This window comes from Mesoplodon densirostris, chromosome 2, assembly GCF_025265405.1.
Source record: "Mesoplodon densirostris isolate mMesDen1 chromosome 2, mMesDen1 primary haplotype, whole genome shotgun sequence".
Taxonomy (NCBI): domain Eukaryota; kingdom Metazoa; phylum Chordata; class Mammalia; order Artiodactyla; family Ziphiidae; genus Mesoplodon; species Mesoplodon densirostris.
This window is the reverse complement of record NC_082662.1, coordinates 4,482,466-4,506,465: the sequence shown is the minus strand read 5'-3', so window position 1 is coordinate 4,506,465 and position 24,000 is coordinate 4,482,466. Positions and strand designations below refer to the sequence as shown.

Here is a 24,000-nt window from a genome sequence, read left to right as displayed (position 1 = left end):
TGCCAAGCTTTTCGAGACGGGGGGGTGGGGCCCGAGGCCCCGGGAAGACCCCAGGGCCGATCACAGGATGGGGACGGTGAGACCTGGAGCCCTGGGGCTGTGCCTTCTCTACACGTCTCAGTCACCTTGCCTGCCTTGCCCTGGAGCCCCTGCTGAAGGGCCGGGCGCCCCCTCCCTTACTCTCACATCCGGGTGCCCCTCTCCGGGTCTCAGCACCATGTCTGTGCATCTCTCAAACTCTCTCCATCTTTCCATGTTTGGATCTGTGTGAGTCTCTTTTACTCTGGGACCCCGTGTCTCGAGGCCTTCCTGTCTTGATGCATCTCTGCCCGCGTGTCCACGAGGATGGGAGCCCTACGAGGGCAGGCCATGTGGCCGCCTGGTCCAGGGCAGTCCCAGCGCCCGGGGCAGGGCTGCCCAGCAGGTGCTCTGTGAACACGGGCCGGGTGGGCGGGTGGACTCGGACAGGTGGGGAGACCGGGCTGGGCGGACAAACAGGCGACCAGGCTGAACCCTGAAGCTGTTCGTGTGCCGTCTCCGTGTTTCGAGACCCCAGGGGGCAGGGCCCCCGTTCTGTGCATCCCCCTCGCTCGGGGCCTTGCCGCCTGTCATGAGGCAGCCGGGCGAGCATGCTCCCAGGCAGACAACCCGCAAACCTTTGCTCATTCATCTCCGGCAACTGTCAAAATATTAAGCTAACTGGGGCGTGATTGCTGCGAATCACTCCAGAAAATAGCTGGGAGCTCTCAAGATTTCAGAATAGATGTTTTTAGTGCTGCACTTGTCTTTTGATGGTTTTATTAAATGATAAAGTACAATTAGAGTGTTTTGCCTCATTTGCTCCACGGTGTTCATTTGGGTCTGGAGGAGGGCCACTTGGGGTTTCCATGGAAACCAGCTTGTCAGGCTGGCTCTAGCTGAGTCAAACAGGAAATCTTTATTCCCCAAAGCAGGTTGTCAGATTCACTCTCAGTCAAAGTGCAGTGAAGATATTTTTCCGTGTTATTTGCCTGTGGTCCTGGTGGTGCCGTGGAGCCCGGGCGGAGCGGCGGACATCCTGGCATGAGGAGCGGGCCTGGGCGCCAGGGGCCTCACCCTCTTTCTAATTGACCCGCCAGGGCTTGGCTTGGTCCTTGGGGCTACGTTTAAGGGGAGGAAATTGAAGCCCCAGGTTCGCCTTGGGAAGGCAGGTCAGAAGGAACTGGTGGGAAGTGAGTCACTGAGGGGGACTTTAGGGCGAGCCCCCCGCCCCCGGGCTGCTCCTTGCTTCTGCACTTCCTCTCTCTGTCCTGCAGTTCTCCTGTTCGCCGCTACATTGGGAATCGTCCATGTCGAAGAGGCAACTTTTAAAAGGCATCCTTTTTTTTTTTTTTTTTTTTTTGCGGTACACGGGCCTCTCACTGTTGTGGCCTCTCCCATTGCGGAGCACAGGCTCTGGACGTGCAGGCTCAGCGGCCATGGCTCACGGGCCCAGCCGCTCCGTGGTATGTGGGATCTTCCCGGACCCGGGCACAAACCCGTGTCCCCTGCATCGGCAGGCGGACTCTCAACCACTGTGCTACCAGGGAAGCCCTAAAAGGCATCCTCGCAAACACTTCTCTGAAATTACTGGGACCTGGGAGGTCTGGGTCTGTACTCAGAATGGCGTCGAGTTGCTGTGTGAGCCTAGGCAATCCCCTTGACCTCTCTGGGCTTCAAGCTCCTCCTGTACAAGTGAGGGTTGTGGACCAAGTGATCTCCAGGCTCTTCTGGCCCATGGTTTTCAGCCCAGACAGGCCTCCCGCCCTGACGGCACCACTCTGTCCTGAGGCTGGGCTCAGCGCCCCAAAGAAGGTTCTGTTTCCTGTCCTTCAGCCCAGAGCAGAAGCCAGCAGCCCACCGCCCTCTCTCAGCCCCCATATGGAAGCTTCTTCATTGGAGCGCTGAGTCACGAGCAGCAAAAGTGTCTGGTGTGATGCCTCCCACCTGGAAGGAGGTGGCCCTGGGGAAGGGAGGGGCCGCGGGGGGCTGGAGCTGTGATGAGCCGACCCCACGGCTGTGCTCTGGGCTGTGGCCCCGCTGTCTGGGTGGGCTCTGCCTCCACTGCCCCTCCGCCTCAGGCCCATGAGCTGCTTCCTGTCCAGCCGGAGCTCTTCTTGGTGGCCAGTCTGCCCCTCCCCACAGCCCTTCCCTCCCTCTCACTCCGGAGGCTCCCGGGAGGCCTGCCTGGAGTAGGTGCCCTCCAGGTGCGGGCCTTCCAAGTTAGAAAGTGCTAGAAAGCTGACAGGCCCAGGCCGCCCAGGCTTAGACCGCGTGACCTGCAGTCTTTCCAGCAGCCTCAGGGTGGGGGCAGCATGCTGGCATTGGGGGTCCCCAGGCTGGGGGCCACGCCTCTCCCCGGTCTGTGCCCACACGTGCACCTCGCGGCTGAAGAGGCTGTGGGGGTGGGGGCCAGAGGTGGCATCGGCCCTGCCTGCCCTGTGCCTGGCGCCCTGCCGGCTCCCAGCCATCACTCACGTGTTTGTCTTCTCTGAAGGTACCAAAAAGCTGACCAATAAGGCCACCCTGTGGTACGTGCCCCTGTCGCTGAAGAACGTGGACAAGGTCCTGGAGGTGCCTCCGGTGGTGGTAAGGAGGCCCCTCCCACTTCTCCCGGGTGGGCGGCAGGGGCCCGGGTCCTAGGAGAGCAGCATCGGGCGGGGCTGGGCCGCAGCAGGAGGCGCAATGGGAAGGGGCGTCCCTCCTGGGATCCTTCATGCTGGGAATGCCAGTGGGGGCTGGCCTGGGCCCCGCGGACACCCCTCCCGGAGGAGCCTGGCCCGGGGGAAGGCGGGTGACGGGGCTGTGCCGGGCGTCCAGTCCTGGGGGCACAGGCTGGGACGTCTCTGCTTCAGCCCCGCTCTCTCCCCCTGCCGCGTCTGCTTCCTGCCTTGGTTCCTCTCATTTTGGTTTTGCTGTGGACAGAGGCATCTCTGGGTGAAGAGACTTGGCCATGTTCACTCCGGGGGGCCCCGCTGCAGGCAGGCTCAGGGGGCAGACGTTTGGAGGGGGCACATTGGGCTGATAGAGGGATTTAGCTCCTTCCCTAACGGCACCCCACTCCTCCTCGTGTGGCTCCCCTGGCCCTGGATGTCCCGAGGACAGGCCTGGGCGGCTCCCCCGGAGGCCTGGTGCTCCGCTCTAACCCCTGTGAGGGAGGGCCGTCCTCAGAGGGCCGGGGCCTGGCTTAGCAGGGTCTGCCCTCAGGGAGCATTTTTCTGTGGTCGAGATGTCTGTAGAAGAAACTTTGAAGAATCATAAAACTGGGAACCAGACAGTTAGGAGCTGTATAGAGCAGTAAAAGGTCCCCAGCCTTTTTGGCACCAGGGACCGTTTTCGTGGTAGACAGTTTTTCCATGGAAGGGGGGGTGGATGGATGGCTCAGGCGATAATGCGAGTGATGGGGGCGGCAGATGAAGCTTCGCTCGCTCACCCGCCGCTCACCTCCTGCTGCGCGGCCTGGCTCCTAATGGGGGTTGGGGACCCCTGGAATAGAGCACACGGAGGAACGGTCCCTGTCCCCTGTCCCCTCCCCCCCACCGCAAGCCCTTCCCACCCCGTCTCCCCGCTGCGCAGCTTCCTGAGGGCCTGGGTCACTTGGGGCGATGGGGGGCTTGCTCCGTGTGCTGCTGCAGACGTCAGCCCAGGGGCGTTCCCTGCCCTCTCCCTGTGCCAGCTCACGTCTGACCTGGGACCCTGCCTGGCCTCCGTGGACGCAGTCCAGGCTCCGGCGGAGTGTTTCCTGGGGGGCGACCAGCTGCTGGGCTCCAGCTGCCGTTTAGTCTAGACTTTAAAAAAGCATCTTGGGAGCAGGAGCTCTCTCCATGTGGAGCAGGAAGTGTGCTTAGACCTTGGTCTGCATCGGGTTGGTGGTCCAGGGTTTGGTGCCCTGAGGGCAGGGCGGTAGTGCCAGGAGCACCAGGCCAGCATCGGTGCCGCCTGTCCCTCCACGTGTGAGGAGAGAGGGGCGCTCAGGGCCAGGGTGTGAGCCGGATGGTCCCCACGCTTCCCACCTGTTTGAGTTTCCTGGGGCCTGCTGTGGCAGTCTGGGGAGCTTACACAACAGAGGTCATTCTCTCCCACTTCTGAGGCCAGAAGTCCACAATCAAGGCATGGGCAGCGCTGGGCTCCCACTGGAGGCTCTGGGTGCGGGGGACTCCTTCCTGCCTCTTCCAGCTCCTGGGGGCTGCAGGCATTCCTTGGCTTGTGGCTGCATCACTCCAACGTCTGCTTCTCTTGTCATCTGGCTGTCTTCCCGTGTGTGTGTGTGTGTGTCTTTGTCTGTCTGTCTGTATGTGTGCGTGTGCACGTGTCTTAACTAATTACACCTGCACAGACCCTAGTTCTCAAAAAGGTCACATGCACAGGTCCCACGTGGACGGGAATTGTGACAGGACGCTGTTCAATCCAGAGCATTGGCCTTCAGTCCAGCCCACCTCTGTCTCTCTCTCTCTCTCTCTCTCTCTCTCCAGCTCTCTCTCCGTCTCTGTCTCTCTGTGTCCCCCCACCCCGCCCCCATTCTTCCTGGAGCTGCTCTCCTCTATGCTGCTGGCAAGATGGAAACTGCATCATTTTCAAGCAGCACTAACTGAGGGGTTTTCAAACCCAAGAAGCAGGCGTGAGTCTGAGGCGCAGTGACGGTTCCCTTTAGGGATTACAAGCGTGCTAACCCCTGCTTTCATCTTTTCCCACTAAGCACTTGGTGTTAAATTAGCCACATCGCATGTAAATACTCAGGCACATTATTTAACTGATTTAATTTTCAGATGCTACACAGTCTAGAAATTTCTAGCAGGCCATATCTCTGGTTTCAGCACCACATGGTGGATCTTAAGGGGTTGCTGCTGAAGGAAGATTCCTGGGCCAAACACATTAGCTTTTGTTCCCTTCTGGCTCCTCAGGGGCCCGTGTGCTGAGAGCCGGTGGGTTTTTAGCCGGTGGGGCGGAGTGGAGGTGGGTGGGCAGTGTCAGTCTCCGCTGTCCCTGCAGGGACGGGGCAGCTCTCTGCATCACCCCTCTCATCCCCTGCCCTCCCTCCCACCTCCTGGTGGAGACCCCGGTAGCTTTCCCATTCCCTTTGTTTAGCCGAGTTTGATAAGACATAAATATCCACTCTGCCCGTGGTAGAGGGGAGTGTCGGAAGCGTCCCACCGGGTGCAGAGAGAGCTCCAGATGGGAGAGGCCACACCGCTCCCAGCCGCAGCCGTTGCTAATGTTTATTTGCACTTTCTTCCCCCCACACATGCTAGGCCCACGTATAAGCCTTCAGGTGATTTCAACTGTTTTCGTTTCATCATTTCATTTGAAATGTTTCATTCTGCTCTTTGCATTGGCACGGCCCAGCTGAGTCCTCATGCGACGGTCCTGGAAAGCTCGGGTCTGGCTCCCGTGGGCGTTTATGCTCAGGCGCTGGTAGCTCGACCTTCAGACTTCCTTATGTCCTGCCAGCATCCCCCTGCCGACCCTTCACAGGTAGCGGTCATTTATTAAGAACACATATGTCTCTCTGTCTACGTGTGTATCTTACACACGTCTCACACATGCACATATATTACAGGCTGATCATACGTATATCTCACACGTACATGTACATAGATATCTCACACACAGAACATGCATCTCACACACACACACACACACACACCCACTGTCACACATACATGTGCGTGTGTGGACCGACCACATGTGTGCGTCTCCCCGGGGGAAGCCCACCTCCCCCCTGCAGTGTCACTCAGTGAGGACTTCGTCACTTTGCTCCACCTCTTCCCCCAGGGAACAGCGACCTCAGTGGCCCTGTGATGGAAAAAGAGACCCCTGCGGTGGCTGGGGACAGCTGTGGCCCCCGAGAGGCTGGGGGCCATTGGAGAGTGGACACTGGTTTTTATCGGTGTCTAAACATGAGCTTGAGTTAAAAGGCTCGCACTGACTGTTGCCTTGGATGTTTGAGCTGAGCTGGCTCCTGCTTCAAAACAGCTGAGTTTGATGAGTCCTTGGGGGTGAGAGTTGGGTGCCAGCCCATCATCAGGAGGTTCTCGTGATGTCCCCAGATTTAAAGCCAGCAGGAGGCATTTGTTTGTGAACAGGCTGCGTTTTCTTGGTCCTCGTCGCCCGTGTCAGGACCGGGGCCCTCATCGGTCCCTGTGTGACTGCAGAGGTCTGAGGAGTGTGCTGGACATGAGGATCTATTAGACTGGGGAGGTTGGCTCGTTTGTTAAAAATCTCTTAAAAAGGCATTTCTTGAGGACACGTAAGACATCCTTGAGTTTTACTAGAAAGGCACAGCACAAACTCTACTCTTAGAGGCATTGCTCTGTGTGGTGGGACGTGGGGGAACCATCTGTTTATGGAGGAAGAGGCTAATTGTCCACGGCGACTTGAATACTCACCATGCTTCGTTTCTTTTGAACAAACCGCTCAGCTCCTTTCACAGCCTCCTTTAGAGATGGGGTCGCAAGCCCAAGCTAATGGTAATTAAGCCATGGAATGTGTTCAGACCTGGGCAGTTTTGGAGGAGAGCCACGAGCAGGAAAAGCAGATGTTTAAAAGCGGCTTTTGGAAGAAGGTCTGAAGTTGCAGGGGGCAGAGAGGAGCACACGGGGCCCTGAGCCTGGCGGCTGTTCCGCAGGCTCAGCGGGAGATGCAGGCAGAGTGGATGGATGGGCGGCAGTCAGAGCCCATCAGAAGGGGAGCGGCCGGGCAGGGGTCAGCAGGGAGGGTGGGGCCGGTGAGGGCACCTGTGGACCCCGGGCCTGTCTGATGGATCCCAGGGTAGGGGGTGTTCCCTACACTGGGCCCCAGGACGGTGGGCACCAGAGGGCCCAGCATTCTCCATCGTGCCAACCTTGACTGTCACCTTTATTTTTAGCTTCTTGGGTCAGAACCCCCGTGATCCATTAGGAAAGCTTCAGGGGGGCTGTTTTAGCTTTGGCGGGTGTCAGCTGGCCAGGAGTCAGCAGAGTGAGGCTGCCCAGTGCCAGGGGCACACAGGGACCTCTTCCCTCCTCTCCCTGTTTGTGGGGGAGGGGGTGCAGCCTTCCTGGGGCTCCCTGACTCTGTAGTTCTATGTCCAGGAAAGAATCCCAGGAAGGAATGGGGTAGGTATAACATGGTAAGTGGCTGAGATTGTCAGTATGATTTCTTTTTTATATACATTTATTTATGTATTTATTTTTGGCTGCATTGGGTCTTTGTTGCTGCGCACAGGCTTTCTCTAGTTGCGGCGAGCGGGGGCTACTCTTTGTTGCGGTGCACGGGCTTCTCATTGCGGTGGTTTCTCTTGTTGCGAAGCACGGGCTCTAGGCGCGTGGGCTTTAGTAGTTGCAGTGCGCAGGCTCAGTAGTTGTGGCTCGCGGGCTCTAGAGCGCAGGCTCAGTAGTTGTGGTGCACGGGCTTAGTTGCTCCGTGGCATGTGGGATCTTCCCGGACCAGGGCTCGAACCCGTGTCCCCTGCATTGGCAGGCGGATTCTTAATGACTGCGCCACCAGGGAAGTCCCTGATACTGTTTTAATGGAGAAAAATTGGGAGCAAACTAAAGGCCCAGATATGATGGATCCATCACATAAATTATGGTAGGAGAATACAGTGAGAGGAGGAAATACCATGACTTTGAACTTCACATACAGCATGGCAGAACCTTTTATTTATGCACGGGCATGAAAATAGTTCTAGGGAGGACGTAACGCAAACATTTGACCCAGGCACTCTTGCAGGGGGAAGAATACATGATATTTTCCCCTTCTCTGTGTCTTCATTATTTATGTTAAACATATACTATCAGAGAAAGAATAGATAGTTCCAGTCACAGAAAGGCAGCGCACACAGCAGCCGAGTCTGGGGGCCGGACCTGACCCTCTCCCGTGCCCCCCGCAGTACTCCCGGCAGGGGCAGGAGGAGGAGGGCCGCAAGCGCTACGAGGCCCAGAAGCTGGAGCGCATGGAGACCACATGGCGGAACGGGGACATCATCCAGCCCGTCCTGAACCCAGGTAGGAGCTGGGGTGTGGGCTGGGGCCGAGGCGGCGCGGCCACTTCACGAGCGTCCTCTTCCTGGGCCGGTGCTTCCCCTGGCGCTGTCTCCTGAGACAGGCTCTGGGGTCCCGGGAGCGCTGTCCCCTTGGCCCTGCACCTTGCAAGCCCCTTCCCAGTCGCACAGCCGACCATGGGGATGGAGGGACAACCCCGCAGGCCTCGGTGCGTCTGCTCCCGTAGCGCGCTGACCTGGAGGGCCCCGTGGGGAGAGGCCCCACTGCCCAGGCAGAGGGACACACACCTGGCCACGGAGAATTTGTCCCCCAAGTTCGCCCAAGAGTGTGTTCTGGACAGGATTTCTGGCTCATAAAAAAGACAGAATGGCAGCAGCGTTTCCCACATTGTTGTTCCCTGGCCCGCCGCCCAGACGCGGCCTCAAGTTAGATGGACTCTGAGTGCCCGGCTGGCCGCAGGGGCTGCTGCCTTCCAGTCTTCATCCTTGTGCCTGTAAGTCCGGGCTGTTGGCTTTAACAGGACGCACCTCCACAGCCCAAGTAGGTGAGGGAAGGTTCCCGAGTCCCTGCCAGAACACCGTGCAGGGCTGGGCCTGGGGGCCTCGGGGCCTGGTGACGCCCATCACCCTCCTCTGCACACACAGTGACCACGTCTTACCGTGTGGAGAGTGGGCTGCACACCCTCAACCTCCCCATGTTAGCCGGGCTCCTGTGATGAGTGTCCACGTTCCATGCTGGGTCCCGGAGCGACTCCTCAGGGGCCCTGCACGTGGGTGCTGTGGCTCCTGATCTGTCCTGGACGGCCGTCCGAGCACTGGCCCCATGGCGTCCCTCTGCGGCTCCATGTGCCCTGGGCTCTGCCCCCTTTCCGCTAAGGAGGAGCGCGGTGAGCTCTAGCGCGGGGGCTGGAGAAGCTCTGCCTGCCCGCCCGCCTGCCTTCCTGGCTGCAGCCCACCTTTGGCATCAGGGTGGGTGTAGGGGGCCGGGACTGGTGAACACCTCGCAGGCGTGCAGACTAGGACAGGACTTTCTGGGTTTCGGATTCTGTCGTTTATCGGGGGTGCGCTTGACGCCTCTGGCAGTGTCTGTGCAGCTTGTGTAGGGCTCCCCTCATGCTCATCCTTCCTGAGTTGCACCCTCACCTGCCCACAGTGAAGGCCAGGGCACTGGAGGTTGGTGTCTTTACTGTTCTGCTTTTTTATTTATTTATTTTATTTATTTTTGGCTGCATTGCGTCTTCGCTGATGCACGCGGGCTTTCTCTAGTTGCGGCCAGCGGGGGCTTACTCTTTGTCGTGGTGTGCGGGCTTCTCACTATGGTGGCTTCTCTTGTTGCGGAGCACGGGCTCTAGGCATTGCAGGCTTCAGTAGTTGTGGCACGCGGGCTCAGTAGTTGTGGCTCACGGGCTTTAGAGCGCAGGCTCAGTAGTTGTGGCGCACGGGCTTAGTGGCTCCACGGCAGGTGGGATCTTCCCAGACCAGGGCTCAAACCCGTGTCCCCTGCATTGGCAGGTGGATTCTTTTTTTTTTTTTTTTGTGGTACGTGGTCCTCTCACTGTTGCGGCCTCTCCCATTGCAGAGCACAGGCTCCGGATGTGCAGGCTCAGCGGCCATGGCTCACGGGCCTAGCCGCTCCACGGCATGTAGGATCTTCCCAGACCGGGGCTTGAACCCGTGTCCCCTGCATCGGCAGGTGGACTCTCAACCACTGCGCCACCAGGGAAGCCTGGCAGGTGGATTCTTAACCACTGCGCCACCAGGGAAGTCCACTGTTCTGCATTTTCAACAAACACCAAAAAAAAAAAAAAAAAAGAAAGAAAGGAAGAAAAGAAAACCCATCGGTATAAATAGAATGTTGCTGTTTTGATGAAATCTGATAAAGTTGTATCTTTTAACAATAAAATGTAAAGACTGTAATCCACAGGCCTGCGGGCTCTTGTGATGACTCAAGTGTATCCAGGCCCTGGGACACATGCCACCATCAGGCAGCGACCTCAGGCCCAGCCTCTGCTTTCAGGAGGCAAGTCAGGCAAAGGCATGGAGGACTGCAGAGGGGCCGAGAGGTCTCGGGAAAGGCACAGACTCGGTGCCGGGCGTGTTCCTGGGAGAAAGGCTGGAGGGGGCCCAAAGGCTGCTCTCCTCACTCTGGAAGACAGGTCCCCACCCAGTCCCTGGGCCCTGTGACTGTGACCTTATTCGCAGAAGGGGCCTTTGCAGGTGGAATCAAGTTAAGGACCTCAAGGTGAGGTCGTCCTGTGTTACCCACACACATGGGGAAGGCCCCAAATCCAGCGAGCAGTGTACTCGTAAGAGACAGAAGAGTAGAGACGGTGTCAGCCCAAAAGCACCAAAGAGGGGAGCTCGGAAGAGGCTCTGACTGGCCTCTGGGGGCTGGACCCACCTGTCCTTGGGCGGTTACTGGCCAGCGCCGGTTGGAGGCCGGGGCCAAAGGCTCAGTCTTGAGCTCTGAGAGCCTTGAGGTTCGTCCTGGTTTTACTCCTTTGACTGACTGTCTGGGTAACTGAGATCACTCAGGGTTTTCAGTCAGTTCAAGTTCCTTCACTCATGAGATAATTTTCAGCTTGCCGTCCTCTGATTGTAAATCTGATCCATAATATTTTTCAGGATCTGTTATTCTCTAATGATATTAATGGAAAGTGGCATTCTAAATCTCAAGATTTCATGATAGATTTTTACAAGCTTTTAGTTTTTCCTTTTCTGGCCCTAATAAAAACGCATCTTTCTCAGCAATAGGGACTGGCTTTTAACCACTTCTTAAGGAAGTCGCATATCGATTCTCCGGTCTTTTTGAATACTGCAGTGTGCGCTTGTCACTGGGGTCTTCTCACACTCTCCCCCTTCCTGGGAGGACCCCCGCCCCGCCCTGATGAGGCAGGCTTGGCCCGAGAGTTACCACCGCCTGCGCCTGCAAGGCCCTCTGGACCTGCCGCTCCCTGTTACTTTTGAAACCAGAATCACATTTCAGCCTCTGTGGCTGTTGCCTAGCAATCCCCACGAGGGGCCGACCTCCTCTTTCAGGTGTCTTTTCAGAGAGTCTGGGAGTTCTTTAGAGGCCCAGTTTTTCTTATTGTTTTCTCCATCTGATGAGACAAAATACAATTAGCTTGAATTCTTCAACCCATGGCCATCAGTTGTCCAGCTTTAACTGTGTAGGGACTATTTGGCCACGTGACCCACCGTTCTTTCTGGCAGCTGTTGGGTTTATGACAAAATCAGCCCTGGGACTTCCCTGGTGGTCCAGTGGTAAAGAATCCGCCTTCCAATGCAGGGGACGCAGGTTTGATCCCCGGTCAGGGAACTAAGATCCGACATGCCACGGGGAAACTAAGCCCACGCGCCACAACTACTGAGCTCGCGCGCCTCAACTAGGGCCCGCGTCCCGTAAACTACAGAGCCCACGCGCTCTTGGACCCGCGTGCCGTTAACTAGAGAAGAGAAAACCCGCACGCCACAACTAGAGAGAAGCCCGCGCACCACAACGAAGAGCCCGCATGCCTCAACGAAGGTCCTGCGTGCTGCAACTAAGACCCGACGCAGCCAAAAGTAAATAAAATAAATAAATAAAAAATAAATCTGAAAAAACCAGCCCTGCCTGTTCCCCGGCCTTTGTGTCTGAAGCAGTGTTCACCTCTAAGTCCGGTCCCCGCTACCGGGACAGCCGGGGTCTTGGTGAGTCACACCCGCCCCTCATTCCTGCTAAGGCCCTGGACCCTGCCTCACTGAGGTCAGCCAGTGCCCGGCTACCCCCGCAGGCTGATCAGCCCTGAGCCTTCCCTAAGAGTGCTTGGTGCCCATTAGGGGCTTGCGCTGGGTGGGAGAGCCTTCTCCCCAGGGTCTGGCCAGGCCCCGTCACCCCGCTCCCAGCAGTACTTGACCTGGGGGATGGGGGAGGCAGGAGGAGGAATACAGGGTCTGGAGCCGGACCTCTGGGCTTGGATCCCAGCTCTGCGCCATGGGGACTTAGCCCTTCTGTGCCTCAGGTTCGTCGGCTGCAAGCACGGAAGAGGGAGTTCTGTGCTCGTCTCTGGCTGCCCTGGGGACCTAACTCAGGTTCTGGACCTCATTTTGAAATGGCAGGTTCAGAGATTAGGCACTGCATTAGTCAAGGTCATTGTAGCTGCTTACACTCTAAAATCCTAGCTCCTAACTCAGTAGAGGTTTATTTCCTGTAAACTCCTGATCGGGGGATCTCCTCCAGGAGGTGGGGACTCAGGATTCAGGCCCTTTGGTCTGGTAGCTCTGCACCTTTCATCAGGTAGCTCTCGGGGCACCTCCGGAGGGGAAAGAGCAGGGAGGCTCACCTCTCGGGGGTTTTGACGGCTTGGGCCTGGATGCAGCACTTCCACTCACTCTCCTGTGGCAGCAGAGCAGCCGTGCAGCGGAGGCGGGGAAACGTGGTCCAGCCGCACACGGGGGAGGGTGAGGAGAGGGGCTGCCTAGTCCTGCCTTCTGGTCACACGTGGTACACCTCACCCTCACGGACAGCGACCTGGAATCCTGTCCAGCCCCACCATCTGTTTGTTAAGGCAGCACTGGCAGCGATCACGGAGAACCCCCAGATGTCTGTGCCTCGACCTTGAACTTGGAAGATCCTCTTCACATTTCCCTGGAGCTCCCCTAAGGAGCAGGACGTGAAGAACGGGGGAAAGGCCACTGAGGACAGGAAGTGCCTGATCCAGGGGCTGCGAACCCACAGACACCGTCCCACCCCGCAGAGCCCCATGAGTTACAGGCCACACGGCCCAGGGAAGGAGGACCTGGGTGTTGGGTGTATTTTTTTTTTCCCACCAGAATGTTGGTGTTTTCTCTCGTTGAAAGCTCATCAGTGCCAGTTCCAAGAACACTAAATCATTAGGCACAGCTTAATTGATGTTTTAAACGTGACTGCAGAACAGTGGGGGGCATCTCTTGGACTAGGTTGTTATAGTCATTTCAAGTGGCTTGTCATTTGAATAAGTAGATAGTTGACATGACAAAGATTTTTGTATGCTACTTCCATTGTTTGAAATTAAAAAAAATTCTTTTGTCATTGTGCACACACAAACCTCTTAGCTGGTCAGAGCAGTTCCTGAGAGCAGCCAAACTTGAGGCTTTTCATTTCCATTCATGCTGTAAAATAGCTACTTTGATGTCTTTTATGAGTGGGACCCAAAGCAAAGAAAGCATAGTAGGGCACCCCGTGGCTTTCGGGGCCTTTTTATTCTTTGAAGAGAGAGGCCCAAGGGAGACAGTCCTTGGAGATCAGGGGTGTCGTGGGCTGGCAGCGCTGGCCTGGAGTGTTTCTCTGATGGCTGTGGTGGCAGAGGGACTTCGCTGGCATCCTCTGTGGCCCTTGGGCTGTGCCCCGCACCCCGTCTCCCCAGGCCATCTGAAGCCCCGAGGCCACAGTAGGCGTGGCCCTGGGTGCACCCTGACCGGCCGGGGCTGTTACCCGCACTTCCTGAGCACAAGGAGGGTTTCGGGTGCGTCTTCTCCCCTTGGAGTGAAGTTAGGAACCGGGCAGGGCAGAGCTCTGGACACCTTCTCAGGGCCTCCCTGCTCATCCCGCGCGGCGGGTCCGGCGACGTTACCCAAGGCCCAGCCTGGTCTTGGATGGTCCAGGCCATTCTGGACGCCCCGGGGCCTGGGAGGCAGCTGCGAGAGGAGGCATCTCCTCCCTCCGGTCGTCTGCACTGACTGAAGCCCCCGGGAATGCCAGGGGACCCTGGAGCTCCCCTCCCAGAGCCTTTGGGGTTGTCCGTGTCATCTGTTGGCTGGTTTTAGATAGCATCCTCGCACACCTGCTCCCGCGGGGCCCACATGCAGGTGGGTGGGCTGGATGGCCGAGTCCTCAGACTGGCCTCTTGGGACGGAGTTCTGCACTTGGCTGCTGACCTCCAGCTCCTGACGCCGTGACGTCCCCGGCTTGAGGGGTCACCCGAGGCAGGAGCTGGGACCTCCCGTGGTGGCTGGCGCCCACCTCTGCCAGTCACACTGAGCCAGGGAAGCAGGCCGGTCGCCAGAACCCCCGGAGGTTGGAACTGACTATGGATAATAATGAGAGACCCCTTCTCCCATCCCACCCCGCACCCCAGGCTGGAGCCACTTCATTGCTTCTGACACAGCCGAGGGCCCTTCCGGCTGGGAGCATCCCGAGATGCTTGAGTCCTTCCCGTAGGGACCTCTCAGAGCGGAAGACACTTCACACATGAGCTCAAAACTTGAGTCTAAATCTCTCTAAGCCGTGAGGTTTGAGAACAAATAGAAAATATCTTGAGTTTGGAAGTCAATCCTTAAGGCCCCAGCTCACTGGAACTCCAGTTCTTCCCGCTTCGTGACCCCTTCAGGCAACGCACAGTCTGAGAACCCACGTGGAGGAGCATCAGAGAAAGTCTCGGAGGCAACAGTCAACGCTTAAGAGACCCAGGCCCCGAGCTCTGGGTTGGCGCCCCTCCTGGCTCCTGAGCGGCGTTACTTCCTGCACAGACTTTTCTGTCTACCGCCAAATACAGGAAGGACCTTTCTTCACCTGCAGGGTGTCCCAGCCATTCGGGGGCCCGGCAGGCTGGCTTCCTCGGCAACTTGGTCTTGCTGGGGCAGGAAGGGGCCACCCTTTCTGAGCACCAGCTGTCCGGGCAGGAAACAAATGGGCGTCATCCCTCCCAGAAGGCTTTGGGAAGGTGGAAGCAGGCACAGCAGTGGGGTCTACTCAGAAGACCCTGCGTGGGTGTTGCCCACCCCGTTGGAAGGGTCTGTGTCGAGGGATAGTATCGATTTCTGGAGACGAGGCTTTATTGCATCTTTTTTTTGAAGTGCAGCCTCTTACAGATATTTCAGCAGCAGCAGTGCCGCGTGGGTGAGGGATGCCCCCAGAGACTTGCTCCTCTGGGAAGATGAACGGGGGACACTGGAGGAAAGGCCAGCACACCTTTCGGTGCTGTGTCTCCGGGGCCGGGTCGGGATGGAGGGCTGGCAGGAGTCCCAGGGTGAGGTCTAGGGATGCATGTCTATGGCATCTCTGTCCAGTTCCGTGTCTCCACCTACCGTTGTGTTTAATGAAGTCGAAATTTAAACTTTTGAGAAGTTGCATAATAAATTGCTAAAATATTGTCCGTGCCTGTTTACAAACTTGAGAATGAAAGTCAGATGGGTGACTGTCTCCTAACCGAGGGTCACACCAACCCTGGGGGCTTATAGGCAGGAGGTGTTCAGTGGCTGCTCGGGAGTCAGGGCAGGGCCTCGCTGGGGACACTGGTGTCCCCAGGGAGTAGCGTCGTGACCCACTAGCAGAGTGGCTAATTAATCCTCGAAAGCCTCCCCCCTCACGGGCTGGAGCGTGTTGAGACCACGGTTTTCCTTAGGGAAATCCTACCTAAGGTGATGACAGTGGGAAGCCTTCGGTGACCACGTGAGCATCAGGGCACTGTCGCCACTGTTGGGCCCTTTGGCCGTGGGAATCGATCGGTCCCGTGGCCTAATCTCTCTCCTTTGTGATTCCAGAGCCGAACACAGTCAGCTACAGCCAGTCCAGCTTGATCCACCTGGTGGGGCCTTCCGACTGCACCCTGCACGGCTTTGTGCACGGAGGTAAGGACCAGCGACTCTCGCTGTCCCCTTCCTACTCCTGGTTCCTTGTTGATCCCCCCAGGAGGCCATGCTGCCATCTGACCCAGTTTAGGCTCATGTGTTTAATGAAGTGTAAATTTAAACTTTTAAGAGGTTGCATAATAAATTGCTGAAATACTGTCGGCGCCTGTTTTCAAAATTGGGAATGAAAGTCTGATGGGTGACTGTTCTCAGGGAGGGTCACACGCAGCCCTGGGAGCTCATGGCCACGAGATGTTTAGTGGCTGCCCGTGGGTCAGGGAAGGGCCTATTGGGGGACAGTGAAGTCACCAGGGAGTGACAGTGTGACCTGCTAAGAAAGAGGGCTTAATTCAGTATGTTTTTGCCTCTGGCGTTTGCATGCATTTCTTTCTTTAATCAGATTCCACCTCAGACAATACAGGCCTTGAAGCTCCCAGCTTGGGAACCACGGCTGGAACACAAGAGGACTTAGCTCCAGGCTCACAGAGGGACACTTTTTACTTTAACAGTGTGTAATTATTTTTTTGTGTGATTTAGGGAAAATATAAGTAGCACATCAAACCCATAATTTAATGGAGATTATCATCTCAGATGAGATCAAAGTAAACTTTAAAAAACAAGTCGGTTTAAAGAAAAACATAAGGGGAAATGTTGTTAAGTGGTGTAGACGTTAGCAGAAGTTGTGTGGGTGGTGGAGTCTGGGCACCGCTCCTCTGGGGGTACCGAGCAATTCATCGTCCCCCAGGCATGACTTGCACTTGCACATGCTGTTCGTCTGCAGTCTTCATCTCCAGTGGCCTGGAATGCCAAATTCTCCTTTCTTCTCCACTCTTGAAAACTCCTATTGATCCTTCAAAACCCAGTTCCAGTGGTACCACTCTGTTAGGATTACATTGATATTTCTACCAGGGGATGCCTCAGGAGCAGGGCTCAGTCTTATTCTTTGTGTTGGCTCCAGGGTTTCACACAGAGCCAGAGAGGTGCTTTGCAGAAGCTTGTTCCGTGAACAAGAGGCACAGGTCAGGCTTGGGTTGAAAAGCTTGGGATGAAGGGCCCTGGACCTCTCAGAATCAGAGAATGGGCCCTGGTCTGAGATTTTTTTTTTTTTTTTCGGTACGCGGGCCTCTCACTGTTGTGGCCTCTCCCGTTGCGGAGCACAGGCTCCGGACATGCAGGCTCAGCGGCCATGGCTTACGGGCCCAGCCACTCCGCTGCATGTGGGATCTTCCCAGACCGGGGCATGAACCCGTGTCCCCTGCATCGGCAGGCGGACTCTCAACCACTGCGCCACCAGGGAAGCCCTATTTTATGTGATTTTCACACATGGCCTTCATCCTGAGGACTGGCTCCTGCCACTTAAAAACACACACACACATACAGATCTTGGCAACGCTGAACTGGTGAGAGATGTAGTAGGAAGGGTTGGAAATCACAGATGGAATCCAGGCCTCCTGTCAGGTGCTGGGTCTTCCCTCCTTTCCTGGCTGCAGGGACAGAGCCTCCGATAATTCATCGAGGGGATAGAAAAGACGCAGGGAGTGAGCAGAGGACGCTCGTTTTGCTGTGTGGGAAGGCGGGCTGGCTGCTTCTCCGTGGTTCTGGATTTCAGGGCCTCTGTGCAGAAGTGCTGGCCGGGCTTTTGGCTTCTGCCTTCTGAGTCCTGCGTGAATCGATGTGCAGTCCAGTCCTCTCTTTCTCCTCTTGGTAGTTCTGGGATCTCAGCCCAGAAAAGGCCGTTTCCCCTCTGCTCTCCCCTCCCCCATGGTCGGCTGAAAGGGGTGACCCAGCAGCTATCTGTGAGGGTGTTCAGGTTCTTGCCACAGTCAAGACCTTTTTATAAACTCACCCGCACACCCATTCTTGATAAAAACACTCGGAGTAGGAATTGATTTTACTTCCCGAACATGATAAAAGCCCTAGAGCGAGCATCTTACTCAGAGGGGAGCTCGGAGGACCGTCCCCCGAGGTCACAAGTAAAGGCAAGGGACCCTAGTTAACGTTGTTTGGGAGATTTTAGCCACTGCAGTAAAACAGGAGGAAAAAAATAAAGGCACAGGAAGTGGCAGAAAAGAAGTAAAGCTATCTGGCTTTGCAGATGGCGCAGTAACATACCTGGAGAACCCAAGAGATTCAGTGATAAAAGTAACTCAAAGAATTAAAAATTCAGTAAGGTAGCAGCATGTAAAATGAATAATAATAAAAAAAGGCTCGCCTGAAATAGAAAAACTGCTTTTCATTGTTTTTGTTTGCATGTCTGTTTGTTTTCTAAGGTGTGTTTTGTGTCAGTGAACTTTAACTTGGCTCGTGAAACATGACTTTTTCATAATTTGATGAAAAGGGGGCGTTGGTTCTGTGTCTGCGCCTTGGATCCATCTTCTTGAAGATGGCGTTCCCTCCTCCCGTGTTGGTTCCTGAGATGTCCTCTGCTCTGATTTCTTTCCTGGGGGCATCTCCTCGCCCGGCCCTCTGTCGGCTGTTTCCACGTGGGTTTCCCGGCCCGAGAGGGGGTGTTGCTGCCACAACTGGCCGGATGTGAAAGGAAGCGTGCTCCCCAAAGCCGGGACCGCTGTGCTTTGCCAAGACCCATCTGGCCGCGAGGGCCGGATCAGAGAGGGGAGGCCCCGGAGAAGGGGGCGCCCCAGCTCTGCCCGCGGCGTGCGTGGCTCTTAGCCTTGGGCCCTTGCTGCCTCGCGGCTCCCGGCTCCCTGCGCTCAGCCTGTGCCTTTCTTCCCCTCACGCGCCTCTTGCTCTCCGGCCTCGGCCTCGGTGTCTTTGTTCACCCTGGTCGTCCCACCTGGCGCCGTCCGCCTGCCCAGCCCAAGTCCCGCGCCCTCCTGGGGCTCCCTGAGCCCCGCCCTCCCAGGCAGCGGCGCGCCCTTCGCCCCCCGCCGCGCCTCGGCCTCTCTCGTCCTGCCCCCCGTGCTGGCTGTGGCTTTCTCAGGCGCCCGTCCCCTGGAGGTCCCCATGTCCCTTGCCTGTCTCCCATGGTGCTCTGCAGAGAAGGAGCTCGGTGAACGGCCACTGAGTGAATGAAAGAAGTCTTCTGGAAAGACGGTTTGAGTTGACGCTGCCCGGTGGCTGTGTCCTGAGCCATTGGCAGCTTTTCTCTGTCAGAATCACGGGCCATAAATCCAACTGGGCACGTGGCTCCCACGTCCTCAGACTGAGCTGCCAGGTTGGGCCCACTCATAGGACAGGCTCTGCCCCGTGCTTCACAGTGCCCTGTGGTGCGCACGCTCCTGCAGGGGACGCGTGTCTGTCTGCCTGACCCCCTCTCCCCACCCCCAGCACCGGCGCTTTCTGCTCGGCGCCCTGGGGTGTCTGCACTCCATCCCTCCTGTCCCCCGAGTCCAGTCCCTCTCGTGGTCCTCCCTGGAGCCTGCGCCAACCCGTGCCTCCTGTCAAGGTCACTTCTGACCTGCCGTTGCCAAAGCCGGTGGGCGGGTCTGGCCCTCACAGTTCAGCCGGCTGCCCTCCACCCTGCCACCTCCCTCCCAAGGCCCAGGATCCCCCTTCCCTGCTCTCCTCCGCCCGCTGCCACCCCTTCAGTCCCTGTGCCGTTCCGCCTTCCTTCCTGTCCTGCCCGGCATCAGGAACTCGGGGCCCCATCCTCACCCCTGCACTGCCCCCCCATCCCCGCCGGGACTCCTGTGCCTCACGCCAGCCTAGGCCAGCGGCTCCTGACTCTAGCTGCTTCTTCGGGACGGGCCTCTCCGGCTTGATGTCCGGTACAGAGCTCCACTGCTCCCCCTGTGGGAGTGGCCAGGCCACCCTTCTGCTTGTTGAGCCAGAAGCCCTGCGGTCCTCCGGGACTCGGTCTCTCTTCAAGACTCTGTCTCATCTGTCAGCCAGTCCTTCGGGCTCTACGTTCAAAACGTCAGAACCTGAGTTCTTGCCACCTCCACCATCGGCTCCGGGACATGCACGTCACCGTGCAAATGGCCTCACACCTGGTCCGAGTTCCGCGACCAGGAGCAGCCCATCAGCCTCCCTGGTCCACTCAGATCCAAAGGCAGCTCAAGCCGGGCCTGCTCGGCCCCCTCGCTGGCTCCCGTCTGACTCCAAGTAGAAGCCCAGCCTTCCGCTCAGGCCGCTTCTCCGCTCACAAGGCCTCCAGGACCCATCTCCCCACACGCCTCCCGCCCCACCGTGTCAGCTCCCGGGCTCTGCCCCTCAGGTTCCCGGGACGCGGTGACGGGGGGACACCTCCACCTGCTGGCCGTCCGCCTGCTCTTCCCTCTGCCGGGGTTGTGGTCCCCAAACAGCTGCGCAGATCCCTCTGTCTTCGGGTCTCTGGAGAAGAAGAGAGGGCTTTCCTGACCACCCCCTGTGAAACGGCCCCCACCCCGGCCTGCTCGCTCCCTGGGGCTGGACGGATCCCTTCCCTGCAGTGTAGACGGGCCACGTGCTGAGTGAAGGGACCAGAGAGAGTGAAGATGAGAGAGAGAGGACGGTCCCTGAGTGGGCAGGGGGCCCCAGAACTGACGGGGGCAACAGCAGGTCAGCCCCCCCAGCCCCCCAGAGCACGCGTGACGACGGCCCCTGACTTGGTGAGCGTCTGGCAGCCCCTCCCGTGTGCCAGCCCCGTGTGGGGCTCAGGGACGCAGCCACTGCCCCGCCCGAGACGTCCAGAGACAGAAGGGCTCCTGCAACACGTCCTGCACACGAGCGTCCAGCCGCCAAGGGGACACACACGGCTGCCCCAGGATCCCGAGGCCGGGGGACCTCGCGGGACCTGAAGGAAGAGAGGGAGGCAGAAGCGGCAGCCCCGGGGTGGCAGGGGGCACGCGGGCCGAGAGGAGCCCCTGCCAAGCCAAGGAGGTCTGGGAGGCGAGGCGAGGCGAGGCGTGCGACCCCTGCACAGACGCTCGTGTCTGCTCGGGTTTCGTGGGGCACTTATGGAAAAGCGGTCCTCTACACCTGGAGGGGGAACCGATTTCACGGAAAAACGCACAAGGAGGCACAGATGCTCCTCTCCAGCTCTGTGACCTCGTTTCGTTGGAGCCCCTGCTGCGTGCTGGAGTGGGTGTCAAACCTGTGGCCGGGGAGGAAGCAAGGAGGCCAGGAAGGCGTGTTTCCTCCTTTCGAGGAGCTTCTGGTCTCATGGGGTCAAGAGATGAGGGCGTGAAGGCTGGTGTGGGCCCCCGTTTCTTCGTCGTGAGGCTGAGTTGTGTTAGGCAATGGCCCCCGTTCCTTCCAGTTCTCACTTTCCAAGAATCCTTGTTTCTGAAAATACCGTTCTCTGCCGCGAAGGCTCCAGAGAGCAGCTTCCTGTCCATCTGGATGCAAGGGCGGGAGCTGGGGTCTGGTTACAGCCCTGAAGCCCCAGGCGCTGTGAGCTGCCCGTGAGCTTCCTGCCTCCCCGCTCAAAGGACCTGCTGACACCCATCCCGGAACTGGTTTGCTCCTGCCCGCACTGGTCCCCTGAGCAGCTGGGGACATGTGTGGCTCCCGGCCCCTCTTCTTCCTGAACTGCAAAGCATCTCGCTTGAGAAACCCAGTCAGCTCTACAGCCTGCGCACATCCTTCCCTACGAACGGACCGGTGCTTGGGGTTGTGGTGCCCCGTTAATCAGCTTTTGCTTCCCCTTTGGTTGCGATCATTAGGGGCACACACAGCAGTCGTCCCCTAACGGTGTCTGGAGCGTAATTCTTCAACGTCAGGAGCGTGAATTCTTCCGTGTTAGCCTCACCCCTGCCTGCAGCCTGGACTCCTGGGAGGAAACCAACGCCCTCCAGAGTGGTTGTGGGCCGTCAGAGGCGTGACCTTGCCTCGTGTGGACTCCGGCGAGGCCACCACGTCCCACTGGGAGGGGCTCGTGCGTAACCGCTGCCACCTTTCCCTGCTCTCCATGGCATTTGGGGCAGGAACACGTGTGCCCTACTTCCCCTGTTGCCTGTTCAAAACAGGGAAGGCATTGATTCTCAAACAGCAGTAAGCAAACTTAGTTGTGACCTTCTCCAGTTCCCTGACACAGAAGTAAGACGTGGCCTCGTGGCCGGGCAGCCCTTCCCCCCGGCTCCCTGGGCCTGGGCTGCCCCGGGGCCGGGGGAGCCGCATCCAGCTGTGCCCGAGGCCTCCGCCAGATGCCACCTTTGACATCTGTCATTAGAAACCAGTCGTCTTCACTCACTGTGCATTGATTTCCAAAAACCTTTATTAGCTACCTTAACTAATATTCCTCTGCCCTTGGTCCCGGTTCCCAGAGACCTGCAAGTACATTTGGAGCCTGAAGGAGAAGAAGCCAGGCAGGTCTCGGGAGGCTGTCGCTCAGCCGGCTCTTAGAATAACTCCCTGTAATTTGCAAACGGTGGGCTAGTGAAAATACGGTGGACTTACTATCGTTCTCTTAATATAGGAGGCCGGCACCCACACTCCTTCAGCTGGGATTAAATATAGAAATGGGGGCATCACGAATCGCCCCCCACAGCGCAGTTGGTGGCGCCGGGCTCTGAGCTGCCAGCGGCTGCTTTGGGTTTGCACCAGGCGTGAGACCCAGTCAGCCAGGCAGGCCCGGGAAAAGAAAATTCAGCCTCTATTTTTAAGCCAGTCAACGTGTTGTCAGTACTTTAAAAACAAAAACAAAAGCAAACCTGTAAGCAGTTAAGTGTTAGATTGCAAAATGTCTCTGGTACCCGATGTTTATCTGTATGTTAGTGGCCAAGCAAGTCTTACTTTTTTCCTTCCCATAATTCCTGAAATGAACGCAGTATCCAAGGGCAGCAAATCCTACAGTTTTGTTGTCATCTTTTTTTTTTTTTTTTTTCTGTTTGTGGGCCTCTCACTGTTGTGGCCTCTCCCGTTGCGGAGCACAGGCTCCGGACGCGCAGGCTCAGCAGCCATGGCTCACGGGCCCAGCCGCTCCGCGGCATGTGGGATCTTCCTGGACCGGGGCACGAACCCGTGTCCCCTGCATCAGCAGGTGGACTCTCAACCACTGCGCCACCAGGGAAGCCCTGTTGTCATCTTTTAAATGGCGAATCTCGGGTAGTGAGAGCAGCTCACGACAGACTAATTTGCCAGAGTTCTTTTCCCATCGTCAGCGGCACCTATCATATCTAAATGGGAAGGAATTGATGAGGTTTTTCAGTGGGAACCTGGAAAGAGGCATTTTTGAGAAAACTCGGATACTTGATATTTTTAATTAAAGTGTAGAAAAGTGAAGGGGAGAAGGTGACTCCCAGTGTCAAAGAGGGCTGGCGGCTCCCTCTGGCAGGACAGAGGGCCCAGCTGGGCAAAGTAAGAGGAAGAGCAGTTACCAACCAGGCAGTTGGGTTTCTGGTTGTTTTTGTTTTTAAGCAAAATTTACTTTTCTCAGTGGACACATTGATTGTAATGTGTTGTGTCTACAATCATAGATAAGGGTATCTTGTGATAACAGTCTTTCTTTACAAATGTCATAACGGGATGAGATTATGTGGATTTTATCGTCTGTTTTCTGCAAGGGCCGTTTTCTCTTAGCAACGGAGAACAAGAATGTCTCTCTCAGCCCAGACCCATGCAGCGATGGGTCCAGGGTTGTTCCTCACCGGGAAGAGGGAATAGGGCTTGTAATCAACATTTAATTATACAGGCAGACCTTGTTTTATTGCGCTTCACTTTATTGCGCTTCACAGATTTTTTTTTTTTTTTTAACAAATTGAAGGCTTGTGGCAACTCTGCATTGAGCAACTCTGTCCAGCACCCGTTTTCCAACAGCATTTGCTCCCTTCGTGTCTCCGTGTCACATTTTGGTAATTCTTGGAATATTTCAAATTTTTTCATTATTCTTCTATTTGTTAATGGTGATCCATGATCAGTGACTTTGGTTGCAACAGTTGCTGTTGCAAAAAGATTACAACTCACTGAAAGCCCAGATGATGGTTAGCATTTTTTAGCAATAAATTCTTTTTTATTTAAGGTATGTACATTGCTTTTTTAGACATAATGCTATTGCACACTTAATAGACAACAGCGTAGTATAAACATAACCTTTATATGCACTGGGAAACCAAAACAATTTGTTTGACCAACTCTATTTCTAAATTCCCTGTATTGCAGGGGTCCGGAACCGAGCTTGCAATGTCTCCAAGGTGCCTGTAATCTCGGTTTTACGAGATCAGTTCCTTTCCCTCTAAGTAGCCGCCAGAGTCCACTTTGCACACAGGACCCCAGAGGGCCCGGTTATGCTTCACGCTTCTCCGTCGCGTTTGTGAGAACAGACTCGGGGCCGCCAGGAGCCGCAGGCACAGGTTTCGGCTTCCAGTGCTGACCCCGTGCTACCTGCACGCCAAGCGGGGGGCTGGGAGCCCCGACTGTAGAAGGCCAAACACTTGAGTTCTGCACAAGTCTAAGTTTTTCCCCCAGAAAGGTTTTCCGTGTCGCGAGCCCTAAAATCTACCGTGCTGTCACTTCCCACTGAGCCCACCGTGGTC

General features: G+C 56.8%; 1 protein-coding gene across 1 annotated transcript in view; it reads left to right on the top strand.

The window, feature by feature from the left end:
• The window catches only part of ACOT7 (acyl-CoA thioesterase 7), a 92,634-nt gene that overhangs the window by 27,334 nt on the left and 41,300 nt on the right, over positions 1-24,000 (top strand). Inside the window, exons 4-6 of the mRNA XM_060079530.1 lie at positions 2,516-2,607; positions 7,889-8,003; positions 15,500-15,586. Of these exons, the coding sequence (XP_059935513.1) occupies positions 2,516-2,607; positions 7,889-8,003; positions 15,500-15,586 (294 nt within the window). The remainder of the gene's footprint in view (positions 1-2,515; positions 2,608-7,888; positions 8,004-15,499; positions 15,587-24,000) is intronic.